The 23,177-nt window shown below is 54.5% G+C and overlaps 5 protein-coding genes across 5 annotated transcripts; 3 read left to right on the top strand and 2 right to left on the bottom strand.

Annotated features, from left to right (window-relative positions):
* Positions 1–759: 759 nt before the first annotated feature.
* Positions 760–2,780, top strand: PG986_009196 (Sodium/hydrogen exchanger family-domain-containing protein; the record flags this gene model as incomplete). The annotated part of the gene is made up of 5 exons (XM_066845418.1): positions 760–795; positions 852–933; positions 991–1,677; positions 1,879–2,267; positions 2,322–2,780. The coding sequence occupies 5 exons, from the start codon at positions 760–762 to the stop codon at positions 2,778–2,780; spliced, it is 1,653 nt and encodes a 550-aa protein (XP_066697816.1).
* Positions 2,781–7,016: 4,236 nt separating this feature from the next.
* On the top strand, positions 7,017–11,323 carry PG986_009195 (uncharacterized protein; the record flags this gene model as incomplete). The annotated part of the gene is made up of 3 exons (XM_066845417.1): positions 7,017–8,719; positions 8,782–11,098; positions 11,159–11,323. The coding sequence occupies 3 exons, from the start codon at positions 7,017–7,019 to the stop codon at positions 11,321–11,323; spliced, it is 4,185 nt and encodes a 1,394-aa protein (XP_066697815.1).
* A 1,700-nt stretch (positions 11,324–13,023) lies between these two features.
* Positions 13,024–14,853, bottom strand: PG986_009194 (uncharacterized protein; the record flags this gene model as incomplete). Its single annotated transcript, XM_066845416.1, has 1 exon — positions 13,024–14,853. The coding sequence occupies one exon, from the start codon at positions 14,851–14,853 to the stop codon at positions 13,024–13,026; it is 1,830 nt and encodes a 609-aa protein (XP_066697814.1).
* A 1,612-nt stretch (positions 14,854–16,465) lies between these two features.
* PG986_009193 (velvet factor-domain-containing protein) lies at positions 16,466–18,161 on the bottom strand (the record flags this gene model as incomplete). Its single annotated transcript, XM_066845415.1, has 3 exons — positions 16,466–16,941; positions 17,099–17,968; positions 18,029–18,161. 3 exons carry the CDS (start codon positions 18,159–18,161, stop codon positions 16,466–16,468), a joined length of 1,479 nt encoding a protein of 492 aa, XP_066697813.1.
* Positions 18,162–19,011: 850 nt separating this feature from the next.
* Positions 19,012–19,254, top strand: PG986_009192 (uncharacterized protein; the record flags this gene model as incomplete). The annotated part of the gene is made up of 1 exon (XM_066845414.1): positions 19,012–19,254. The coding sequence occupies one exon, from the start codon at positions 19,012–19,014 to the stop codon at positions 19,252–19,254; it is 243 nt and encodes an 80-aa protein (XP_066697812.1).
* Between the last annotated feature and the right edge of the window lie 3,923 nt (positions 19,255–23,177).

Here is a 23,177-nt window from a genome sequence, read left to right as displayed (position 1 = left end):
TTGCCATGGGAACGATGAGTCGGTACATGTAGCGCGTGTAGGACTATGTATGTAGGTACTCGCTTGGTCAGACAATGTATGTACTTGCGTGCAGCTGTTTACATTCCGCGACCGTCCAGAATACACGATTTATTGACTCTGTTGAGCTCAGGCCCTCTAGAGACAGACTGGCCAGACCGATGCGCGTGATGAAGCAAAGAAACCCAGTAGAACCATGGAGCGCGGTGCAATAGTAAGTACTTGATCAACAGTCCAAATGACTGATTCGTTGTACAGGCTTCGGAACGGGATCCGCCTGGTGGGCGCTAACCAAAGCTCCAACACCGCCCGTCAGACCCGACCGCAAGCAAAGTATTTTCCTCCTCTGCCAGAGTCATCAAATGACCGTCGCCTTTCACGTTTCACACGAGCAGCGAACCGTCTCGTTTCCCAGCTGCCGACTTCTGAACCGAACTTACCCTGCCCAACCAAACACATTCTTCGCGCTGCGACCAAGACGCAGCAGTACATTGTCGTCGTGATACAGCAGGCGAACGTCGCTTCTGTCTACTGATAAGAGAACAAGTCTTCAAAGTGGCTCTTCAAAGAGCATCTATAATTCCCCTTCGGCCACGTCCAAATGATTCAATAACATTGGCTGAATGTCCAACGGCTTACCATTGCCTGCTTGCCCTACGGACCTGTAAGGACGACTCCGGAGTGACCTGACAGTACCACCCGCCACTAAGTAGAGAGCTCCTGCTCTCTTTCCACAACATAATGCCTAGTCTGGACCTGACAGATTTCAATATTCTTGTATGCGCCATGCTTCGTCCATGCTGTCTCTTGCCTTCTGACTTGGTTTCTTCTAGACCGCTTTGCTTGGTGGGTTTATCAGTGTGTTCGGCCTAGTCTCCTACCTTGTCAAGGAAAACTTTTATCTATCTGAAGCATGTAAGCAGTCGGACTGGTCGATGACCATACTGTTACCCGGCTGACGTTGCGCTCTAGTGATATCGCTGCTGGTGGGCGTTGCCTTCTCACCGGCAGCAGCCAATCTCATCCGGCCCTTGGATTACGCACGTGGCAGCCAAGATAACCTCAATGACATCACCTTGTACTTCTCACGGCTGGTGCTCGGGGTGCAGCTTGTGTTGGCGGGTATACAGCTCCCAAGCCGTTACCTCAAGAAGGAATGGAAGCCTCTCAGCATCTTGCTAGGTCTCGTCATGACCCTGATGTGGCTCGTCACCAGCCTCCTGATATGGGCTCTGGTTCCCCGTTTGCCCTATCTCCATGCGCTCGCCGTGGCCGCCTGTGTCACGCCGACAGACCCGGTTCTATCCAACGTGATCGTGAAGGGCAGATTCGCCGATAACAATGTGCCGAAAGAGCTCCAGAAGATCATCATTGCGGAATCAGGCGCCAACGATGGGCTTGGCTACCCCTTCCTGTTCTTTGCCCTCTACTTGATCAAGTATGTGGGCGGCGGTAGCCATGCCGCTGCTGGAGGAGCCAGGCAAGCAATGGGGGAATGGTTTGGGGAGACCTGGGGCTATACGATCCTGCTCAGTGTCCTTTACGGTGCCGTGGTCGGCAAGATCTTCCTACACCTGCTACACTTCGCCGAGGAGAAGAAATGGGTGGATCGCGAGAGCTTTATAGTATTTGCTCTTTCACTGGCCCTGTTCATCACCGGTACGTGTGGCATGATTGGCAGCGACGATGTTCTTGCATGCTTTATCGCTGGGAATACATTCACGTGGGACGACTGGTTCCGACTTGAAACCCTTGACGAGGTAAGATAAGCTCTACATATGCCGGGCTGTATTTGCATGCTAACAAGTCGCAGTATGTGATCTACCTACCCGCATAGTGTGGCATTTCCTTCCTGACTAGTACCCAACAGCACACTTCAACCCACCATCGATATGCTCCTGAATGTCGCCATTTTCATGTGGTACGGCGCTGTCTGCCCCTGGTCCATGTTCCTCAACAACGATGTCATCCCGATCTACCGACTCATCCCTCTGGGTATCCTGATCCTGCTATTTAGACGCCCGCCGGTCATCTTGGCCGTGCAAAAATTCCTCCCCCAGGTCGAAAACATCCGCCAAGCTATCTTCATGGGCTTCTTTGGCCCAGTGGGAGTCTCGGGAATTTTCTATCTGTACATTACACTTCACTTTCTCGGCACGCTCAAGGTCGATGGACAACAGAGAAAAGATGTAGCTGCTTTAGGAGAGGTAGTGGAGGTTGTTGTATGGTTTGTTACGATATGCAGTGTCGTAAGTTTCCATCATCACTGGGACTGCCCTGTATGCTGCTAACTTGCCTTTCAGGTTATCCATGGATTGACTATCCCCCTCGGAAAGTTTGGGGTGCAGCTTCCTCGGACCATCTCTCGAAGCCTGAAGTCGCCCAGCGACGAGGGAGGAAGCGAAACTCCTTTCCGTGTCCGGGGGAGAGTCAGTAACTTGTTACCGCCCTTCCGCGCCAAGGACACCGCCAGAAACCCCAGTGAACTGAACTCGCCTGCCATTCCAAGGTCAGCAACATCTGCACCACCACTATTCCAAATTGGCGGCAGTATCATCCCCGCGGATAACAATGGACAGGTGGCAACGTCGGGTTTGCCGAATCGTACCATTCGCTTCCCTGACGAAGACTTATCGGAACCAGGTCACGACCAAACCCGACCGGCGGAGCGGACTCGGTCGGTTACAAACAATGCGCAACTGCCGAGTACAACCGTTGCCCATTCTCAGGTCTATGAGCACTCGCAGCCAACCCCAAACTAGATATCTCGTATATCCAACCAAGGTTCTCCGCTGTGGCGCGCAAAGGCCTGGCAGCAATGATACCTTCTAAGCAGTGCATGATGGGTTGATGTATGGATCAATCCACCCAATCATGATCTTCACTGCATCCAAGGTCGACTTTACCCCCGCCTTGGGCTCCCTTACTTTTCCGAATTGCGTTCGCCTGACGTACTGAGGTATCTGTGCCCTGACTTGTTCGTCAACAGAGACAACATGCGTCTGTCGAAACGGATGATTATCCTGCTTTCCTTTCTTTATGACCATTTCAGGAGTCTGCCCCTTTTACTTTTATCCCTTTCGACGAGGGTGACTGGTTGAGTCAAGACGGCCCCTATCACATTGCTTTTGTCTTTCCAGTACTAGAATCAGTCGCCGAATCAAGTTGCACTATCCCGCAAGATCAGCTCGTGGGATTCGGAGTTGGCTCTCGTCTGTTTATAGCTCTCTAGATATTTCCTATGCAGTCAAATAAGTGATGGTTATTACTGCACAGATGCAACGCGCTCCGACCAATAATTGCCTGATACGGGCAGGTTAGTATTGCTGTCTTACCTAAGCCCGTGCAACGGCTCTCGACCTGGAGTTCTACCTAATCGGGCGATACACAGACTTCCGTACCTGGATCACATCATAGCGATTGGCGGGAGCGGTCCCAACTCTGTACTTGGTCACTCAGCAAGCAAGCTTTTGGAACCAAAGCATGATTAGAGGAGCCTGTGCATCTAGCCGATAATTTCGGCGAACAATGACAGCCCTTGGACAAAGGTCTAGATCCTACTAGCTGGATATGCAGCCAGGGCCCTATAAGCGAAGAGGGTGCGTAATTAATAGCCAAGAGCCCCTGATTCGCCATGCAGCTGCAAGTGTTCCAGATTGTGCCATTGGGATGTGCTTGGCGACTAAAGGAGAGGGAGCAACAGAGAGAATGAGAGCGAGAGCGCGCGCGAGAGAGACGGCGAGAGATGCAACAATTGTCGTCCTTAACCCACTCTGAAATTCTCGTTACTCTTGGCTTCGGATTTCTGTGCAACATGATTTACAAATAGTCCTCGAAGTGGCAGGCAGTGAGTGGCTGGCATCCTTGAAACTGCGTCGCAACCCAGCTCTGCAGGATATCGACCAGATAGCATGATAGCATGTACCATTGAAGGATGCGGAACCGGAATGGCGAGCCTAGCGCCAAGTGGCTGTATGGATTTCAGTTTGAGGAGGCGTATGTAGAGATAACGCTTCTGCTTCTTCTTATGCTGCTGCTGCTGCTGCGCCGTATGCAGGCCATGCAGGGTTTCGCCGCAATGTTTCTTGACGACGTCTTACGTACTCCACCCTCCATGTACGAGGGACAGCCAATGGAACCCAATCTGCATCCAGACAATTTCGTATATGTATAGTTATGTGCGCATGCTGCAGTTGGTTGGCATGCATTTGCATGCCTGAGAGGAGGGAGGAAAATAGAATAATGCGCAGTCAACTAAAGCTCTCAAACTGCCTGGCCTGCCGCATACAGCCGACCACATGAGAGGCTGGCGTGCTCTCTCCATCGGTTCAGGATACGGATGCTGCACCGCACACAGTGTTCGAACCTACTTGCGCGGACATCCTAGCATTAAAGTGACGGGGACTTTTGAGTTCCAGCTTCCAAGCCAGGGTGCAGGAGGCGGCGGCTGGATCGAGGAAGATCTCAGAGATCAGCAATCTACTCGTAGTCGGTCCTACATCGAAGCCAAGTCGACGACCCTGTGGACTATGGTGTAGCCACTCTTCGTCTGACCTACAGCTATCTAATAGAAACACTCGGAGGAGGAGGCCGAACGAGGGGACACACGCTTATTGGACCTGCATCTACGATCTCTTAATGATGGAAAAAAGTTGTTTCGATACCCGCCCGTTGCACACACATGATCTTGTTTCACCGTAACAGACAGTACCGGCTCCTAACCAAGCTTTGACGCGGCTACGAGAGTTCGGGTGTAATATATTCATCTGCTTCACCACTCTATCTGCCGTACAAGGCAGAAACGGCTGCGTGGGGGTTTGTGGCCCCTCAGTCGTGGTGGTGATTGTACATACTCTCTATCTAACATAAGGCGCCGTGGCCGAGACCGCCTGGGCAAGGGCAAAGGCATCATCATGCAGCCAGAACGACCCCAATTGAGTTCAATCTTCTACATGGCCCTCCCCGTGGCAACCTAATAACTGTCTCCAAGTGTCTCTAACCTCGAGGTTGTGCGTGCGTTCCGGCTGCACGAGGAAGCATTGGCTTTCCGAGAGCCGGGTGGGCTTATTTTACCATTTTGGCTCCCGCCGCTGAAGAAGAGCGGGAGTTACGCCACAAGACTGGCTTTTTGTGATAGCGAACAAAACATGCATGGCCTGGCGGTAGTAGTCGTAGCAAGGCGGGCGCTCACAATCTTGTAGTTTGAGACACGCGACAGCTTATTATAGCTTCATAGGTAGCTGTGCAAACCAGCGCTTCCAGGTGCAGCTAGACCGGCCCCGACTACTACCCCCGACGCCCAAACAGGGTTCCGTAAGCCATCCGTCCATTACCTAGCACCTACTACTAGCTAAAGATGTAGGTAGCCAGAATACATCCACCGCTCGCCTGCTTCTTGCTTCTTGCTCGACTGCAATTCGTCGCAAGGAGGGAGCGTATTATGTAAGTATGTACCTATTTTAGCGACGAACTATCGTGGGCATGCACTGTGGGTGTATGAGAGAGATAATGCCCGATGGACACCTCTACTCGTATACTTGTTAGCTAATAGTGGCAGTGGTTTGCTCCCGCTGGCCAAGTTGGACTGGCAGAGACCCTGTTCGTGCAAGATTGCTCATACACTGTACCTACTGGCTGCCAAGAGGGCAACAGGGCAACAGGGCAACAGGGCAACAGGGCAACAGGGCAACTGAGCGATTGATAAAGCACAGCATCACACCGACTGGGACTGGGACTGGGACCGGGATTGGGATTGGAAAGCGAACTGGGGGATGCCACTTCTGCCCTTCTTGGATGCAGCTCTGGATGCGCCATGATTTGGCCCCCTACGAGCCCATCCTTGCCCGCTCGCTTTTTTTCTTCTCCTTCTCTCCCTCCCTCTCTGGATAGTTTTTGCCGTCTTGTTGCACCCGCTAGCCCGCATCCCATCCGATCCCACCCAATCCCATCCCTTCTTCACTGTAGGTCTTCGACAACTTGCGCCCGTCTTGCCGTGAATCCAATGGCCAATCCCTAGAAATCCAGACGTTCCACCTCCACCTCCACTTTTCGGCCCTGGACACTGGACTGCGGGTGGGGCGTCCTCCCCCCCTCAAGGCTCTCCCTCGTTCGTAGAGACGAGCTGCACTAGCCCACGCAATCCTCCCGACGACACTATCCCAGCCCACAACCACCCCCCAGCCGCGTTGTTGTGCGTCTGTTTTGTGTGTGCGTGCGAGTAAAGTGAAGTGCGCTGCTCTACCTACTTACCTACCCTTCAGGAAGGAAACCCCTCCGACCCGACGAGACACACACCAGCTGGTTGCGATTGAACAAGAAGTCAACATCGTTTCTTACCACCCCCCATCACCAACAGCTACTACCACTACCACTGCTACCCGGCCTGTGTGGACAAAGCACCCGATAACGGAACGACGATTACCAGCATAGCGCAATTTTCAACCATTCCCATTTTACAACGAGGCCCTGAAAGGCTGCCTGCCTGCCCATATACGCGTCCCGGTTCTTGGCCACATCCAGTCATCATTGCCTCCCGACAATTCGCCCTCGAAACGAAACCACACTTACGCCAAATTTTCCCGGCTTAACCACCACCGTCGATCAAAGCAGAATTGTTCTCGCAGTATCCGCTGCAGCTCGAGGATTCTTGTGTTGGGGATATACTTGTTTCGGTCACCCGCATTCCATCCGGGCGCGATGCTGCCGCAAGACTAAGATAACCGCCGACCTACATTGCAACGATCGCTTCCATCCCACGTCGCATTTGGCTTTCGAGATTTTACCGACCAAGGAGTACTAGGTGTGGTACAGGGCGATATTGCTGGACCCAGCGCTTTAAGTTTATCAACGCCAAATCATCCGCCTCTGCGCCAACTCTCGAACGCCGGCGGACATATACCCCTTCAGCAACGTTTCGGCGTACTCCCGCGATCTCGCCTGGGGAAAGCACTGCTGCGCTGCGATAACTATCAAACATTGGAGGTGGTATCTAGCAGGCCATGCCAGCCGATGGACACACCGTCTTCGGTGGCGCGTTCGACCCTGATCTAGGAATGCCTTCCACGGCGTACAACGGCGAGTTCATATTCGACACGGATGACCTGAACCCCGACAACGCCGGACTATTCGGTCTAGATGCTGGTGATTCCGCCGCTTTGCAGACTTTCGACGCGGCCGCTCTTGGTGACACCAAGAACCTCTTCGCCACCCCTGGTCGTCCGGAACAAGACCTAGATTTCTCACCGCCGTCTCACCGCGACTCTTCATCTTCGGGCTCATCAAGGCGGAGCGCCGATTCAAATTCGCCCAAGACGAGTCATACCTCGGGAGACGTCATGATGACTGAGGATGCGACGTTCGCCGAGTGGAAACCATTCGATGCGCTCACAAATGGCCACGACACCAATATTGATTTGCTCTCGGGGCACTCGTTAGACCAGTCTGTCGATCCCTCCACTCATTTTGATGACAGCAACTTCTTTGACTTTGCCAGTGCGTCAAGCAGTCCGAGCGCACCGCCGACAAATGGCAATGTTTCTCTGTCTCCGGAGGACCACTCAGCCGTCTCAGCCAAGAGCCCGAGCCTTCAAAGAAAAGGCCATGGCAAGGCACCGTCGGTCAGTACGCTTCACCTTACTAGCCTCGCTACGCTAACACATGCACGGCAGTATGCGTTCACTAATGGCATAAGTGGTGCCAAAGCAGTAGGCTCTAGGGAAGCCTCGCCCATGTTCGCAAGCCATGAATCCTCGCCCGCTGGCATGTTCAAGGACTCTCCTGTTTCTGAAAACAACATGAACATCTCAGCCGATTCGTTTCAATTCAGGTTGCCGGGGCCGAACTCTGGCTGGCCTGCTCAGGTCCCATTTTCCGCGCGGCATGGCGCAGGAATGCCGCAGGGTGTTCATACGGGCGGTCTAACGGCATCCGCTCCGGGTGTGGCTTACAATGGTCTGGCGTTTGAGGGGAAAGCAACGCTGAGGATCCAGCCAACGCCCCTCAAGTCGCGGGTAGAGACGCAGATTCCTATAAAGCTAACTTTCCACAACCTCCCACCGACCATCAAGCGCTTGCACCTGCCGAGGCACAGTATCTCGAAGGCAAAGTTGCTGCACAAAGGGCCTGTTGAATCTTCGCCGGACATGCTCGAACTCTACACCATGCTTGTATGCACAAGCGCTATGCAGGATGAAAAGAAGAGATGCAAAGCCTTCGAGCAGGCTGCCAAAGCTTCCCGGCCCACCTCCCCGAACCCTGGCCCGGAGGCTGATGAAATCAAGCCGCAGAATGGTGGTGAAGTCCGGATCTGCCATGGCTGCATCACTCGAGAACGCAAAAGGGCGGGGCGCAAGAAGAACAAGAAGCCGGAAGAGGATGAACTCTGGGACAAGTACCAAAATTACCGGGCTATCGTCTTCAACACACAGGAGGTCAAGGAATGGCAGGTCGCTACTGATACCGGCATTGGCATGACCCCTCCACCGGGGACTATGCAGGTAGATGCACCTATGCGCATCGCTTGCTATTGCCGACACCACCAGGAGAAGATGGGCTTCCAGGTTATTTTTACTCTGAAGGACTGCCAGAACAACGTCATTGTCCAGGAGATGTCCAATGCTATTATGATCACCGATGACCACAAAACACACCTGCCCCCTCAGTCACAACAAATACCTCCGGCGCTACAGAAACGCAGGCAGATGTTATGCCCCAAGAGGCACCCCTACCTTTCCGTCAAACACACTCGTCCTCTGATCTCCAGAGTCTCCAGCGCGGCGCTCCTTTGCAGACTTCGGCCCCCAAGCCCCATAACTCTCAAACTACGTCAGCCACCGCGACACCTCGTAATCTATCACGGCAAGCGTCGCCGACCTCTCCAGCAGGGCCCGCCGCTAAAAGGAGGAAGCCTAGCTCGACTAACAAGCTGCCGCAAGGGTTGGCCATGACCCGCCTAGAGACAGTCCAGCCGCCAGGTGCGCCATTGAATACCGCACAAAACGACGCGCCAATGGGAACGTCTGCCACGTCGCCGTTCTCCCCGGCTATCAACAACTTCCCAATGTCAACTGGCCCCATGTTCCAGCCGCAACCCCCTCCTATGAACGGCATGCAACAGCCTTTTGCCACCGGGCCTCTGACCCCTAATAGTAACAACAACGAACTTTATTCGGGAGGAAACAGCAGAAACATGAGCATAGACACCATGCCCTTGGCCCAGCCCATGTACTCGGCCCCAGCCTCAGCTCACCCAAGCAGGGCTCCGAGTCCCAGCCATCTCCGCAACGATATGAGTGTGCTTCAGCAACAGACACCACTCTCTCAAGCGATCTTCAACAACGCACCTGTCGGGATGAACTCGATCCGTAGCCCGAGTCCCACTATCCACAAAATTATTCCTGGCGAGGGCCCCAAGGATGGAGGCATAGAGGTGACGGTCCTCGGAAGTGGTTTCACAAACGGTGGCCTGGAAGTGATGTTTGGCGACAAGAGAGCACTTACCACCACTTTCTGGGGTGAGAGCTCTTTGGTCTGCCTATTGCCCCCGTCTCATGTCGCAGGCAACGTCTTGGTCCGCATCAGACACCCACAATTGCCCGATCAGCAACCAGCATATGGTGGCAAACAAGCCATATTCCGCTACATCGACGATAGCGAGGAACAGCTGATGCGAACCGCTCTCGTCTGTCTTGGCAACAAACTGGGGGGCACAATTCAAGATGCTACAGATATTGCAAAGAGCATCATCAACTCGAGATCAAACCCTGGCGGCTGGGGAATTTCCCCTGGTGGCGGAAACCAAGTGTCCGGCGGATACAGCTTCCGCGAGGCTCAACGCGAATGCATTGAATCTGGTCTTATGAAGATCCTCGACCTCATTGATCTGGACGACAGTGTCAACAAGGCCAGGATCAACATCAGGAAGTCGTCCACGGGGCAGACAATGCTGCATCTTGGCTGCTCCCTGGGCATGTCCCGATTTGTCGCCGGCTTGCTGTCACGAGGTGCCAATATCCACTCTCGCGACAAGGGAGGCTTCACACCGTTACACTTCGCGGCCATGAACAACCATGCGACAATTGTCCGCCGGCTGATGATCTTCGGCGCTGATCCAACCATGAGAAGCTTATCAGGCCTTACTGCCGCGGACCTTTGCCAGAGGGCAGAGGGGTCCAGAGAAGTGCTTAGAGCTCTTCGAAGCGTCGAGCGGAACGCACGGTCTCGTAGCCGGGGCTCTCTCCACAGCAGGGTTAACAGTGCCACTTCTCTTAGTTCTTTATGGGGATCTCGAGAACCTCTCGAAATGTCCGCTTACCATGATGAGTCCTTGACAGATGCCTCAGGCTCCGGCGAGTCCAGCGATGATGACTACGAAGACTCCTCCGAAGAATTCGACTCGCAGTCAGGGGAACCAAAGGACTATCTGCAGATGAGAAGACGTAGCATGCCCCACAACCACCGCCTTCCCGAAATTGTGCCCTCGCCTCCTGTTGGAGTTCCCGCAGGCATGGCATCGCCAGGTGCTGCGATGACAGCCCTCCAAGGGCGGGTCTTGCAACAGTGGCAAGCTGTGCTACATAACTGGCAGCAATTCCAGATGCCACAAATGCCACAGTTACCCGGCCGCAACGACTATCACAACATTCTCAACAATGCACACTTCATGCAGCGGTTCGCATCCCTGGTCCCCAACATCGGAGGCTCTCGCCCGGGATCTGCAGGTGACCACGGCCCTCGTGACAGCGACAAGCAGTGGTGGGAGATTACATCGCTCTTTGGGGCTAAGGACTCGCCCCCGCCGGCTTATGAGGAGCTCTTCCCACACAACCAGCAATCTGTCGACACTAAGCAAGCATCTGCCGCGGCTGCCGCGGCCGAGTACGAGGCGGATGCCAAATGTGCGGCCCTGTACGACCAGACAGAAGAATCTACAGCGGAGTCTTCAAAGACCAGACAAGTCCCGCATCTTCTGCAGATCGGACGCAAGAACGCCATCACCAAGGAGCAGCAAGAAGACCTCCAGCGCGCGCATGCTGAGCGACTCAAGACTGGCAGCAGTGACAAGATGCTGTGGTTCGTCTGGGTAAGTGTTTTTCTTTCCACTACACATTATGTGTGCCCCTTAGCTAATTCTCTGTCACAGCTTCCTCTTCTTATCTTCATCCTTGGTATGATGGTCTTCAACGGCGCACCTGCTGTCATTCAGGGGGTGGCGAAATTCGGCCAACTGATTGTAGACATGACGGCTGCACCGCAGCAGCAAACACTGGAGCAGCCGGTTAACAGAGCAGCCATACAAGCAGCGTAAAAGGGCGGGTGGTGCTTCTCCTTCGTCGACCACCTTGTGTTGAGATGACAAGAAGACGCAACTTTCGATTCTTACTTACTACGTACACCTATTAATCTTTCTTCTTGGTCTTTCGTTGTATAGCATTCACCTTTTGGGATACGAAGAGTAGAGATACACTACTTATTATAGGGGCCTACTACACCTATAGACCCGGGCATAAATAGCGGACGGGCCGATCACTATCGCTTACGAACACTGACGCAGATAGGCGGCTTCCTTTCATCTTGATATTCCTGTTTTTCTTTTTACGTCATCACCCAGCGTATTCAAGCTAGGGGTGGTGACGCGGACCGACATTGGAGAGCGGTCGGATGATGGGAATACTAAGGATGGGAAACCGGGTTTTTGGGGGAGGCGGGGTGTTGTCAACGTATGGTATGACAACGGGGTTGGGTTGGTCGGTTGGTTTCGGGGGAAGGGACATATTTACTGATGTTAGAAGCAAGCGTTGTGCGCCTGAGCGTATATAAGCGTTGCACATGCGTGAGCGTATAAGGGACCAGGAGGGGAGAAGGGGGGCATTTGGTGTATGGTCGATGTTGCTTGCGCTTCATATATCGTCTGTCGTGGGACCCCACGACGGAACACACCAATCCAGTCATCTTGACACTTTATATGAGTAAACGCCGCTAATGACTTCATCTGTGTGCCGTGACTTATTTATTTTTGGTAGTTTTGCTTCTGCGTTGATGGACGCAAAGTCTTGCCGTTCTTGGTCGGTATGTCCGCGGAATACGAATGCCCATGGGCCAGTACCTTATACTTACACAAGCGAACCCCTACTTCTCACGACATCATAGGGGCAAGGGGGAGGTGGCATGAATGCGCAATAGGCACTCCTGGTTACCTTGGGTAGTCAGTCACACAAGCTTCTCTGCGATTTCACACGACTAATCTTCCCATTCGACTAGTGCAGTACATATCTATATACAAAAAATTCTGGCATGAAGCGAATTTTGGAAAAACCCATCCCATCTCCCAAGCGAGGAAACAAACAAGGGAGCGCAAGTCGTCGGCCAGCCAAGTAGGCCGCCATCAACAAGCACAACACAACACAAACAACCGACCGACCACCCCTTCTCTCTTACCCTTGGAGAAAGTAAAGAGGCATGAGAGTTGTCGGTAAACACAAAAGCGCCCATAACACCTTTTTTCGTACCGTGGTATCCGTTTCCGTTGATGAACAAATGGTGTCCAACCAACAACATAGTTGCGAGACACAAATCATCGTACAAAATGGTATACCTGCGGGTTGTCTTCGTCGTTCGTCTTTTTTGCGATAACGTCGTAAACTCATGAATTCGTAGCGTGAAGTCGTCGAAAGAGGGGGGTGGGAGGTCAAACAGAGAGGAAACGGGATGCGGGGAAAAGACACAGAAATCGTCCTCCAAGAAACCACGATACCAGCAATGATATACACGCAAGATGCGCACCCCGCAAGGTCGACAATCCAAGCCATTAAATCCATGAACGCCAGTGAGGCCGCCACCGCCAAGCCGTAGCAGGCGGGGGAGGCCTCACTCACAGCGATCAACCGTGGTGGTGCAAATATCGCCTCTACACCCCAGATTCGACAGGCATCCTGATCGCTAGGAAAGATGCCACATGCTCGTCGCGCACAAGGCTGACGAGCAAAGCCCAATCCACTGGATCCCGCTTCAAAGAGCCTGTCCGAACTGCCAATCAACGTCCATACGATGATTTTCATTCCTCGCCGCCGCTTCCATCTGCAGTCCCTTTGCGCCATAGAGCCCGTTCTTGAGAAACGTGTCTGGGATTTGGGGGACCATGGGAATGCCTCGGTTCGCATCGGGCACGACACACAATGGCTCGGCCACACTTAATGCATCTTTGAGGGTGATGCCACGACCCTTGTTGCTGTCGAGCGAGCTGCGGGTGCTACTGCTCTCACCGTTGGGCGCCATATCAATATCCGATTCCACCGACCAGTTGGGGGAAGGGCCGGGCGGCCGGTTGGATGACGGCATCTGGATCGGTAGACCCCTATACTTGTCCAGCGTGATGGGCGGGTAGCTGGGGTTATTGCTGTGGGCCTGGCGTCTGGCCTGAGGGCTGTACTGGTGGGCCTTCTTGCGCAGTCGATTCGCGCCACCGGCCCCTGTAACGGAGCCCGATCGCGGGGGTATAGTGGGCATCCGTTCGCTTCTTGTGCCAGCCATGCTCGACCGCACGCCAGGCGAGTCTGGGCTCGGGCTGCGCATTCGGATCGACAGATCTGCGTTCTGAGACGCCTTGCGGCCGCTGTCGCTGCCTTTGGCCAGCGAGGTAGTCTTGGAGCTGTCGGCACTAGCAGCGCCACTAGGCATTTTGCGCAGTTTCTTGGAAACTCTTCTAATGATTCCTTGTCCACTGTTGCTACTGCCGTTGGCGCTGGAAAAGATGCTTCCAAAGCTACTGCCGGTGGGGCTGAGGGGGATGTCACCCGCCTTGTTCTGCTGAGGTAGAGGGATATCCGTGGCCAGCACATTGATGTCGGCCTCAGCACGGGACCGCTTGCGACCCCTAAGGTTATAGCGTAGGGACTCGCGAGAGGCCTTGGCTTTGGCCTCGAGCTTCTGGTGTGACAGCGGCGGCGGAGCCAGGCGCTGCATATGGAACGACTGCCTCGGTGGGCTCTTGGTGCTGCCAGGTGAATCCGGCATTACAGAGTACTTGGGCCTGTCTGGACTAGCCTCCTGTAGTAGCTCATCAGCGGGCGAGTCAATGCGTGGCAGAGGCTGCGCTTGCATCGAATAGCCGGCCATTTCCTTCTGGATCCTGCTTCCCGGCGGGGGCTGTCTCGTGGATTGGATAGCATGGGACTGGAAGAAGCCCGTAGCCATCAATTCGTTGTAGGACGCCATAATCTCCTCTCGGCTCGGGCGGTCGGTGCCAGTGCCGCCGGGCTTGGGCGTTGTGAGTGCCGTGAAAGCGGGAGGGAGCTGAGGAATATTCGAGTGTGAATAGGCCTTGGTCATATGATGGACAGGCCTCTGGTTGTGCGTCGGTTGATGCGTCGCTGCGTGCTGCAGGCTGATGCGCTTCTCCGTCTCCTGCTGGACCTTGCTGACTGCGCCGCCCTCCCGATCCTTGTTGCGGCCGAGGCCGAAAGCATCGCGCACGCGGTTCAGGAAGCCCATCGACTTCTTATGCCGGAGCTGCCTGTGCGGCACGTCGTCACCGGCGCCGTGCAGCTGGTTCGTCGGCTCCTGAGGCGTCGTGCGCAGCCGCTGCAGGACCTGGGAAGGCAGCTGGGCTTGTGCGGACAAGGGACGGTCGCGCCGTTGGCCGGCGCTGCTGCTGCTGTTGCTGGCGCTGTTGGAGGCGCCGGCGGGGTAGAACTGGCGCTCGAACCTGGCGAGCTGGTCTTCGCCGAGGAACTGGACGGGGGGCGCGGCGCTGACTCTGTCGTTCATGGAGCCCTCCTGGAAGCGCGAGACGGGGCGGACGCCATCTGTAGACGGTCGCGGAGTTGGTTCGAGGACCATGCTGGGCGACCGCCAGTCAAGATGTGACTGACGCTCTAGACGGGACTAAGCTGGAAGGTGAGGTGTATTGCGCGAGTCCCATGGGTGTGGTGAGGGTTTTGTTTGGTTCTTTGCAGGCGGTGGTGTGGGTGTGGCCAGCGAAATAGTCGGCAGTCTCTCGTTCTCGCGCTCTCGGTCACGAACGGTTCGATTTGATAGGATGTTTGGTTGGTTGGCGGGAACGGGTCGGGGCAACAACGTTTGTTTACTTTCTGCAGAGACAGCTCATTGTTGACAGGGGTTGGCAGTAGCTCTGGCCAGTACGAGGCCAGTATTATGTAGTAGTAGTTCCCGGGGCGCAGGCAGGCCACAGGCAGGCCACAGGCAGGCCACAGGCAGGCCACAGGCAGGAGGAGAACGAGAACCTGCCTAACCTAGAGTCTAGGTACTAACGTTGGAAAGCCTACTAGTAGGTAGGTAGGTAGGTAGGTAGGTAGGTACTTAGCTAAAAGCGGGGAGGAGTGGCCTAGTAAGTACTAGTCGCTGCTGTACCAACGACCAAGAAACTTGATCGATTGAAATGACCATGACTGGTAGTGCCCGTCTAAGGTGGTAGCAGCCGAAAGAGAGGAAGAAAGATTCGACGGATGGGCAAGTCATTTCATATACCATCCAAACCTCTCTCCTTTCCTCTCCTCGACAGCGGTGTCGCACCGGTCAGAAAAAATAACGTGATTGATCTGCCGCGCCGTCTCTTCTGTCATTGGTCTCTCCTGGACCTACCAGCCTGCTGCCGAGCTGTCCCAACGAACGGTACGACGCGCACACACGCTCGCGCACTCGCGCGCACACGCGCCCAGAATCCAGATGGAGCTCCACGTGCCAGCCAAAAGCGGGCGAAGCTTGGGCCCGAACGTGCAGCGACGCAGCTGGACGGGGCTGGACGGGGCGCCTGCTAATGAGCTGTCTCTTCCCACTTGCCCGCCCCGTCTCACAGCAACCGGCCTAAAATCGCCATGTGCCTGAGCTCGGAGCCCCCAACTGAAGCCTGCGCTTGGCGCTAAGTCAACAGTCCTCTCCACGATCCTTCTTGGCCTATTGGGCGGGCGGCCGAGTAATAATCCCATCCATCTACATCTATGTACAGTATGCACGTACGTACGTATGCAAAGACCCCTGCTGTTTGTTGCTATCTACAATTCCCTGCCAGCTACTTGCTCCAACGCCCTTATCCTATACTATACTAAGTACTTGATGAATAATATACCACGGTGAAAAAACCCTGTACGATCTTGAACCAGCCGACCAGCACGCTCCTGTTGCGCCTGCTGGCTCGTGTTTCTTCCATTTGTGCTACCCGTCCTTCAGAAGAGGTAACAAGTCCCGCCATCCCCAACTCCGTAGCTGGGCGCGGTTGATGTCCACCCAGGCAAAGTAATATGTGCCAGGCCAGGTGTTTCGGTCCCGGTTCTCCATACTTGACAAAAGAAACCCCAAAATGTCGCTACGTTGTGCGTATATACAGCAAAAAGAAAAAGAAAAGAAAACACACTGCTGAATCCCAAACCCGTGGTATCAAATAAGAAACCGAAATTACATCACGTTGTCGTTGCCTGCTCGCCCCCGAGTCCTGTTAGACTCGCTGTTCTATGACGTGCCCATACCCAACACTATGGTTGCGGCCAAGGTGCAGTCGCTTTCTGGCATAGGCTTCTTGGTCTCGGATCTCCGCATATTTGATCTCTTCCGGTGCACAGGGCATGCTGGCTCTCAGCAACGTCGGGTCTATAGGTAACTCGTGGTCGGGATGATACTGCTTCTCTCCATGTTCGGCAGCATCGCCCAACGAGAACTTTTCCACAACATCGCCCGACGACCTCTTGTACTGCAGCTGGGTCGACGAATACCCTGTCAAGATGTGGTCGCCATCGTAGAATGCTTCCTCCTCGGACAGGCCCCTCTTCGTCGATAAGCTGCTCTGTGTGGGGTACAAGGGCTTGCCTCCTGATGAGGGAGACATGGAGCTGTTTGGACTCCACACGGGTGACGACTCCGTCTTCGTTGAGGACGTGTTACCGTCGGTGGTCGAGGCGATGCTGTTCCGCGCTGCTGCAATTGACGATTGGATTGGCGGTAACGCATAGTTTGGTGCTCCGCTCAACATCGGCCGTCCGCTATTAATGATGTGCGGCAGGGACGGGCGGCGATCCTCCTGGAAAGAGTATGGTCCGGGACCGCTCGGTGGTGGTGGATAGGGGGGACGCACGAGGACCAGTCGCTGCCGGGGGAGGCGGAGGAGGAGGGTAGGAGCTCAGCGAGCCGTGACGAGGGTAAGCCCGAATTGGTGTGTTGGGCTCAGATGTCGGCGCCGGAGGAGGCGGGAATGTGCTACTGGGAGGACCAAAGTCGAGTACTCTATTTTGCGTCGGGCGTGCGGCAGCAAGCGGCGGCGGCGGCGCATGTTCGTATGCAGAAGTCCTACGGGAAAAGACGCCCCGATCGGCGCTCGAATGGCTGCCAGACCGGTCCCGGAATGCGTTAGGGGACTGTGACCGGCGATCTGCCTTATCGCCACCCTTCTCCGGACGTCTGCGCATTCGGACATCTCGTCGAATACGAACGCGGCAACCTTGCTCAGCCACCGTTCGGCTCAGCGATGTGCTCTCACCAAGACCTGGGAACTTCTTGGCACTGTAGACCTGGAAGGTTACCGACTTCACCTCCATCATGTGAGTAACAAATCCATCGGCTGCCTCTTCCGATACGGGCTCCTGCTTCTCCGATCCAAGCGTCAGGTCCTGGGGATCCTTGTTTTTCTCGTACAAGCGGAAAATGAGCTTGTAGAAGCCCTCATGCCGAACGGAAAGATCCGGGAAGAGGAAGTAACCAGCGGGTTCAGGGCGGTCCAGGTAGCAGCAGGCCGACACAGGTAAGCCTGTCAAAACCGGCGGAGTCGAGGTTGCTTGGGTCTGCACTCGTCCATGGGCCATCGGCCGGGCGTTTTCGAGCGAGACGAAAACAAAGAACTCGGCGGCATAGTCGAAAGTGATATCCTTGGCCTGCTCATAGGTGTCGCCTTCGAAGACGTTGAGCTTCACAATCGGGGGAGGATCCACAGGTCGGCGATCAGCGGACGCTACTAGCAGTCAGTCTCAACGTTCTTGGTGGGCAAAAATCATGGCGTGGTGGTGATTACATTTTGGACCGGAGCCGCAAGCCCTGGCGCGATCGGGCTGTTGTATTACATTAAGAACATAATGCAAGGTCCTGCCACCAACCGTCTTCCGAGTATGCTTCAGAAGCGGCCCTTCACTAATGAGCGTGTTCATGATGGGAGGGCCAGTCATTATCTAGATCAGTATCAGTATACGATATAAGTATTGACGAGTTGTGTTCGTCGGAGTGTATGGATCGCCAAGTAAGCAACCAAGCAATGCTCTACACGGGTTGAGGGCCCCCGCGCGAAGGACGGGTGGCAAAGCATGGCGAATCCATATAATCACGACGATCTGACGCAGTTAACTCACGGCAGCTATGTTGTGGGAAGAAAGAACCAAGCTAGATAGCCAACATTAACCAAGTTGGCAGCTGGGCCTCGGTGTCCTGGCTGCTTCGAGACCGTCTCCAGAGGCGGGTTCGTCCAATGGGTGGGATCAGATCATTAGTCGAGGGCGGATTTTTTCCCTCCCTTTTTCTTGGGGTTTGTTGTCGATCTGACGGTTCCAAAATCCAGGGCGAATACTGCAGGTTGAGGCAGTGTCGCGACAATCAAATCGAGGGCCCAAGGCTTTGGGACAGACAAAGCATGTATCGATGGAGAAATGAGGAGTGAAGGGAAGAAAGAAAGTGATCCGTAGGTTTGGGCCGAAGGTTATCGGTCGGAAGGCAGGTAAGGTATGAGAACGAACGAATGAACAAATGACGGGTCGGGGGGGTTGTGGGTGGGTTATGCTTATGGGGACTGGCCTGTAAGGATACCCTAAGGTATTATCCTGTCTCTGGGGGGCCGGGCTGCTGGGTTCGCAGGGGGGAGGCGAATGGGCAAAAGCCAAGAGCAGCGAGACAAATCAGATCAGAGGGCAGAAAGTGTACTTGGAGTCCCAGTCCCGGAGTGCTGGTGCCGCAAACTGACTCGAGCGACCTGCTTAATTGGACCCGGCTGTCCGGGCTTGCGCGGTTATGGTACCTGTGACCCCAAGCAGAGAAAAGCCAACAACGGCAGCCGATTCGATCAAGCAATCAATCAATCTCACGCTCACGTCACTCATGCTCACGCTCGCTGACTTGTTCTTCTTCTTCTTCTTCTACTACTACTACTACTACTACTACTACTACTACTACTACTACTACTACTACTACTACTACTACTACTACTACTACTACTACTACTTTGTCTCTTCGTCTCACGCTGAGCTGACGTGACTCTCTCTCTGTTTGCTCGCCCCAGCGTTCCACTTCCCGACCAGGCTGTGGTTATGATGATTCTCGCCAACCCTCCAGGAACGACGGTTTTCAGCCGCGAAGGCCAAACGGCACGCCAGAAACCAAGTAAATTAGTACGGGTGTGGTCCGAAGAAAGAGGAAAAGAGCGAAACGATCCCAAGGAGAAAGAGGGGGCGTGTTAGACAGGCAGATGCGACCTATCGAAGGAGACAGTGTGCACGCTGCAGCGTCGGCGTCGGTACGCAACGCATGTACCTCGAGACCCATTGAAATAGCAGGGGAGTTGGGACGATTGACTGTGCTGGCTGGGTCAGTCGGTTGCTCAGGACGCTGGAGTTTCTGATCCTCCCCATCGAAGGGACCGTACTGTACAGGAATGTACTTCGTACTGTGGGGTAAAATGTGCCCGCTTCTGTCTTATTCCCGTCAAATGAGAAGAGCCCGGCCCCGTCCTCAGCAGCACAGCCAATGGCAGCGGCCGAAAACCCCCGGCCCCAGACCCAGAACCAGGGCGACTGCAGGGTATTAGTAGCCAGGGTGGCCAGGGTGGCCAGGGTAGCCAGGGTGCGGGGCCTACAAGTACAGTCTACAGTACCAAGTAGGAGGGGCTCCGCCCAATCTTACAGGGTCGCAGGCCAGGGGGGTGGGCTTTTCTGGACATGGGGCAGCACCCAGCGGACCAGTCGTGAGCGGGCATCTGGCCCTGGTGTCTGGTTCGGGTTTCTGCAACTGACTCCTTGTCTTTCATCTGCTCGCCCATCCTGCCAGCCCAGATTACCCAAAGCTGCAAACGAGTCGCTCGACACAAGTCCATTGTCGCATAACCAAGGCACTCCCTCTTATTAGTACGTATTGCATGTACGTGGTGGTCTGGCGCTAGCATATCCAAATGGCCAGCAACTCGGGCCGAAATTTTGGGCCCCTGGTACGAGTAAATACCACGTAGTTTAGGCAGGTAGGTAGGTCTGCCTAGGTATAAAAGTATCATATTGTGGGTGTACACCACAACTATAAGTAGAGAGTTTACCTAAGGTAATGCGAGGATTCGGCACGTCATCCCGCTCAATTGTCTATTTGTGTGACTCTACTTAGTACGATGATAGCCCTTGTCCTATTGAAGGATCATGTCAGGTGCCCCGAGACCATGGTCGCGTTGTCTATGTTACCATCCACCTCTGTCGGAAAGGGCTGCTTGCTTGGTCTGGTCACCAGTAGGTAGGTAGGTAGGTAGGTAGGTAGGTAGGTATTAGCCGATTGCATTGCCTGGGAACGGCTTAGCGACGGCTGCGACATGCAGCACTGAGGTGTTGGTGTTAGTATGCACGGCTCTGGACTCACCAAGAACGAGACCCGCACAAGATCTGTGGGAGCTGCCTTCCCGTCCTGTTCCGTATGGTACAAGTACAATTTCGCACACAACTCCCCCAGCAGCCCCGTATAAGTATGCAGAATGTACAACGAGTAGTATCCCGACGTCCAGTCTGCTGGTTGGGTGGGTAATGGGCTCACCAGTTGCCAACCGGCCAGCAAGCAGCAAGCAGCAAGTAGCAAGTAGCAAGCAGGAAATTCCGACTGGGGTGTCGCCGACAAGTCGTAGCGCGGCCGCGGTGGAGCTTATTTCCCTGTAACCGGCTCGCTGGAGGGTTTTTCCTATCCAGCCCAGGCGTGCCCAGTACCTGACGGTTGCGATTCAAGTGAGAGATCCTGGTCCTTTTTGCTTCTTACGGTACCGCAACATCCTCAAACGTTCGGACTGCAAAGTGGGCTTTCTCAAGAAGTCGGTAGGGTTAGGAGGCTTGGTAAGAGAGCTTGATCGTTCCCCCGGGGAAATGTGCAAGGCTCAAGAGTCAGCACCCTCGACTCTGTGTAGATTGTAGATTGCATGGGCAGTACGGAGCACTATGTCGGTGCCAATCAAAGCCCCGAACCACCAAGATGGTTGTTGGTGATTTGAGCACCGCCTTTTGTAACTGTCGAGGTTCGCTTAAGCGTAGACTGGCAGGGTCACAGGGGGTCGGTCGATGGATGTACTGTACCTACCTAACATAGGTGTGCTTTCGATGTCGGCCAATTTCTGTCTACCTACTCCGTATGGATTTGCATTCACATCCCGCTGCTCAGTTCTGTCGTGCAGAGACAAAACTCACCTCTCACAAGGTGAACGTGCCAGTTACGTCGGTCGTGAACTCTCCTCGTATGGGACAAAACTAGCTGGGAGCGCCCAGCGCCATGATGGCGGCGCCGCTCGCGAAGTTTGTTTGGTTGTTTGACGCTCGCAGGCCACGCTATGGAAGTTGTACACGTGGTGGTGACACATCTGCGGCCTTAGGCTTTCAGCCAGAGCACGTTTTACCACTTGCTGACACTTCGCTTCGACTTCTACTGGCAGCTTTGGCAGCGCCTCGCAACTAACACGCCGACCTAGGGGAAACATGGCAAGCAATCAGGTACCTTGCCTGCCTACCTGCCTACCTTAAGCCTTGAGGCACTCGCTCAACCTTGCACAAGGGTATCTATCGATGGGCCTCGCTTGCGAGTTGGCTTCTGTAACGACACGGTGAAGAAAATGAAGAACCTGGGTGCCGGGTTCTGGGCTTTCTTCTCCGGCCAACATAATGCCTTTGAAACATTGTCGCCCAATCTCCTCGCATTGCGCAGTAGTCTAAACGATAGGGATGGAATTGCGGATAGCGCCTGTGAAGAGCCGAGATTACTATTACTATAAGCGGTCACAGTGATTTGTCCATATGGGGGGGCGGTTTGGTTGAGGCGCTGTGGAGCAGGCCGCTCGCAGTTCTCCGTACCTACCTACCTTGTCCCCAAACTCCCAAACTGAGGCTTTCATTCCTTCATATGACAGCAACTGCTAGCGACCGTCTCCTCTCAGCTCTGGTCATGCAACGGAGAAGGGGTACCTGGCCGGCCGACTGGTTGACTTTAGGTTGTCTCGCTGCTCTTTTAGACGCATGCGCAGAAGCAAGCAGCGGCTCATACGAGTTCTACACCACCTACGCCATGGCTGTCGCGCTAATGGGCTTGGCGAGTATAAGCTGTATGCCCGGAGTCTGTGGGAGCCGAATGCCCACTTACATACACAAGTTCCCAGTCCCAATCCACCGTCCTGCAGACGTCTCGAGACTCGATGGCACCAGTAGGAATAGCCTCCGACACCTCCACCCCATCCACTGCCGTGCATATACATGGTCTGTCTGTATGGGGGGGTGTGGTGCTTTCCATCATTTTGCGATTGACAGTGTCCAGTTTCTTCATTTCTTCGTTTCCTCCCACCAGCAAAAGAAGCAAGAGAAGCAGAAGATTCTTTTGGTTGAGGGAGAGGAGTGTGTGTTAGTAAGGTATATGCGCGATGTGCGACAGTCGATCGTGTGTCTCCCGCACTGTCTGGAGGGGGGTGAGGGTTTCTGGCGAAGAGGGGCCAGAAAGAAACACACAGACCTATAGTTTGATGATGATCAAATGGGCTGGCTCGCCTCAATCAGTCCCGAGTCAATCAGCCACACCCCCGGGGCTATAGAAGCTGCGGTTTACTCTCCCGTTCTAGCATCTTAAGAGCGTCGATATATACCGGCCGCCCATATACCCCACCTTTATCTCAGTTTATCGAACCATCGTCCCTATCCAGTATCAACTGCCGTTTCATGCACGGGAGGCGCTGCCAGTTTTGGGCTAAAAACTTGGAGTTCCTACTGTGTACCGAATTGCGTGCTGTCCCCGTCACGCTTGTGCCTGGAGGTACCTGTTCCAGTCAGTACCTGTCCCTCGTTTCTGCTGCTGCTGCTGCTGCCAAAACCCGAACCCCAGGGCCAAGACGGTTTGGGCAAGTCGATCGTCGCTAGCGCAGACGAAGTGCAAGTACCGTACGTAACTGTAGCTAGCTAGCTAGC

This window comes from Apiospora aurea (assembly GCF_038362705.1).
Source record: "Apiospora aurea strain CBS 24483 chromosome Unknown utg000006l_segment0_segment0, whole genome shotgun sequence".
Lineage (NCBI taxonomy): Eukaryota > Fungi > Ascomycota > Sordariomycetes > Amphisphaeriales > Apiosporaceae > Apiospora > Apiospora aurea.
Note: the sequence above shows the minus strand (reverse complement) of the source record. Positions and strands in the feature narration are given on the sequence as shown.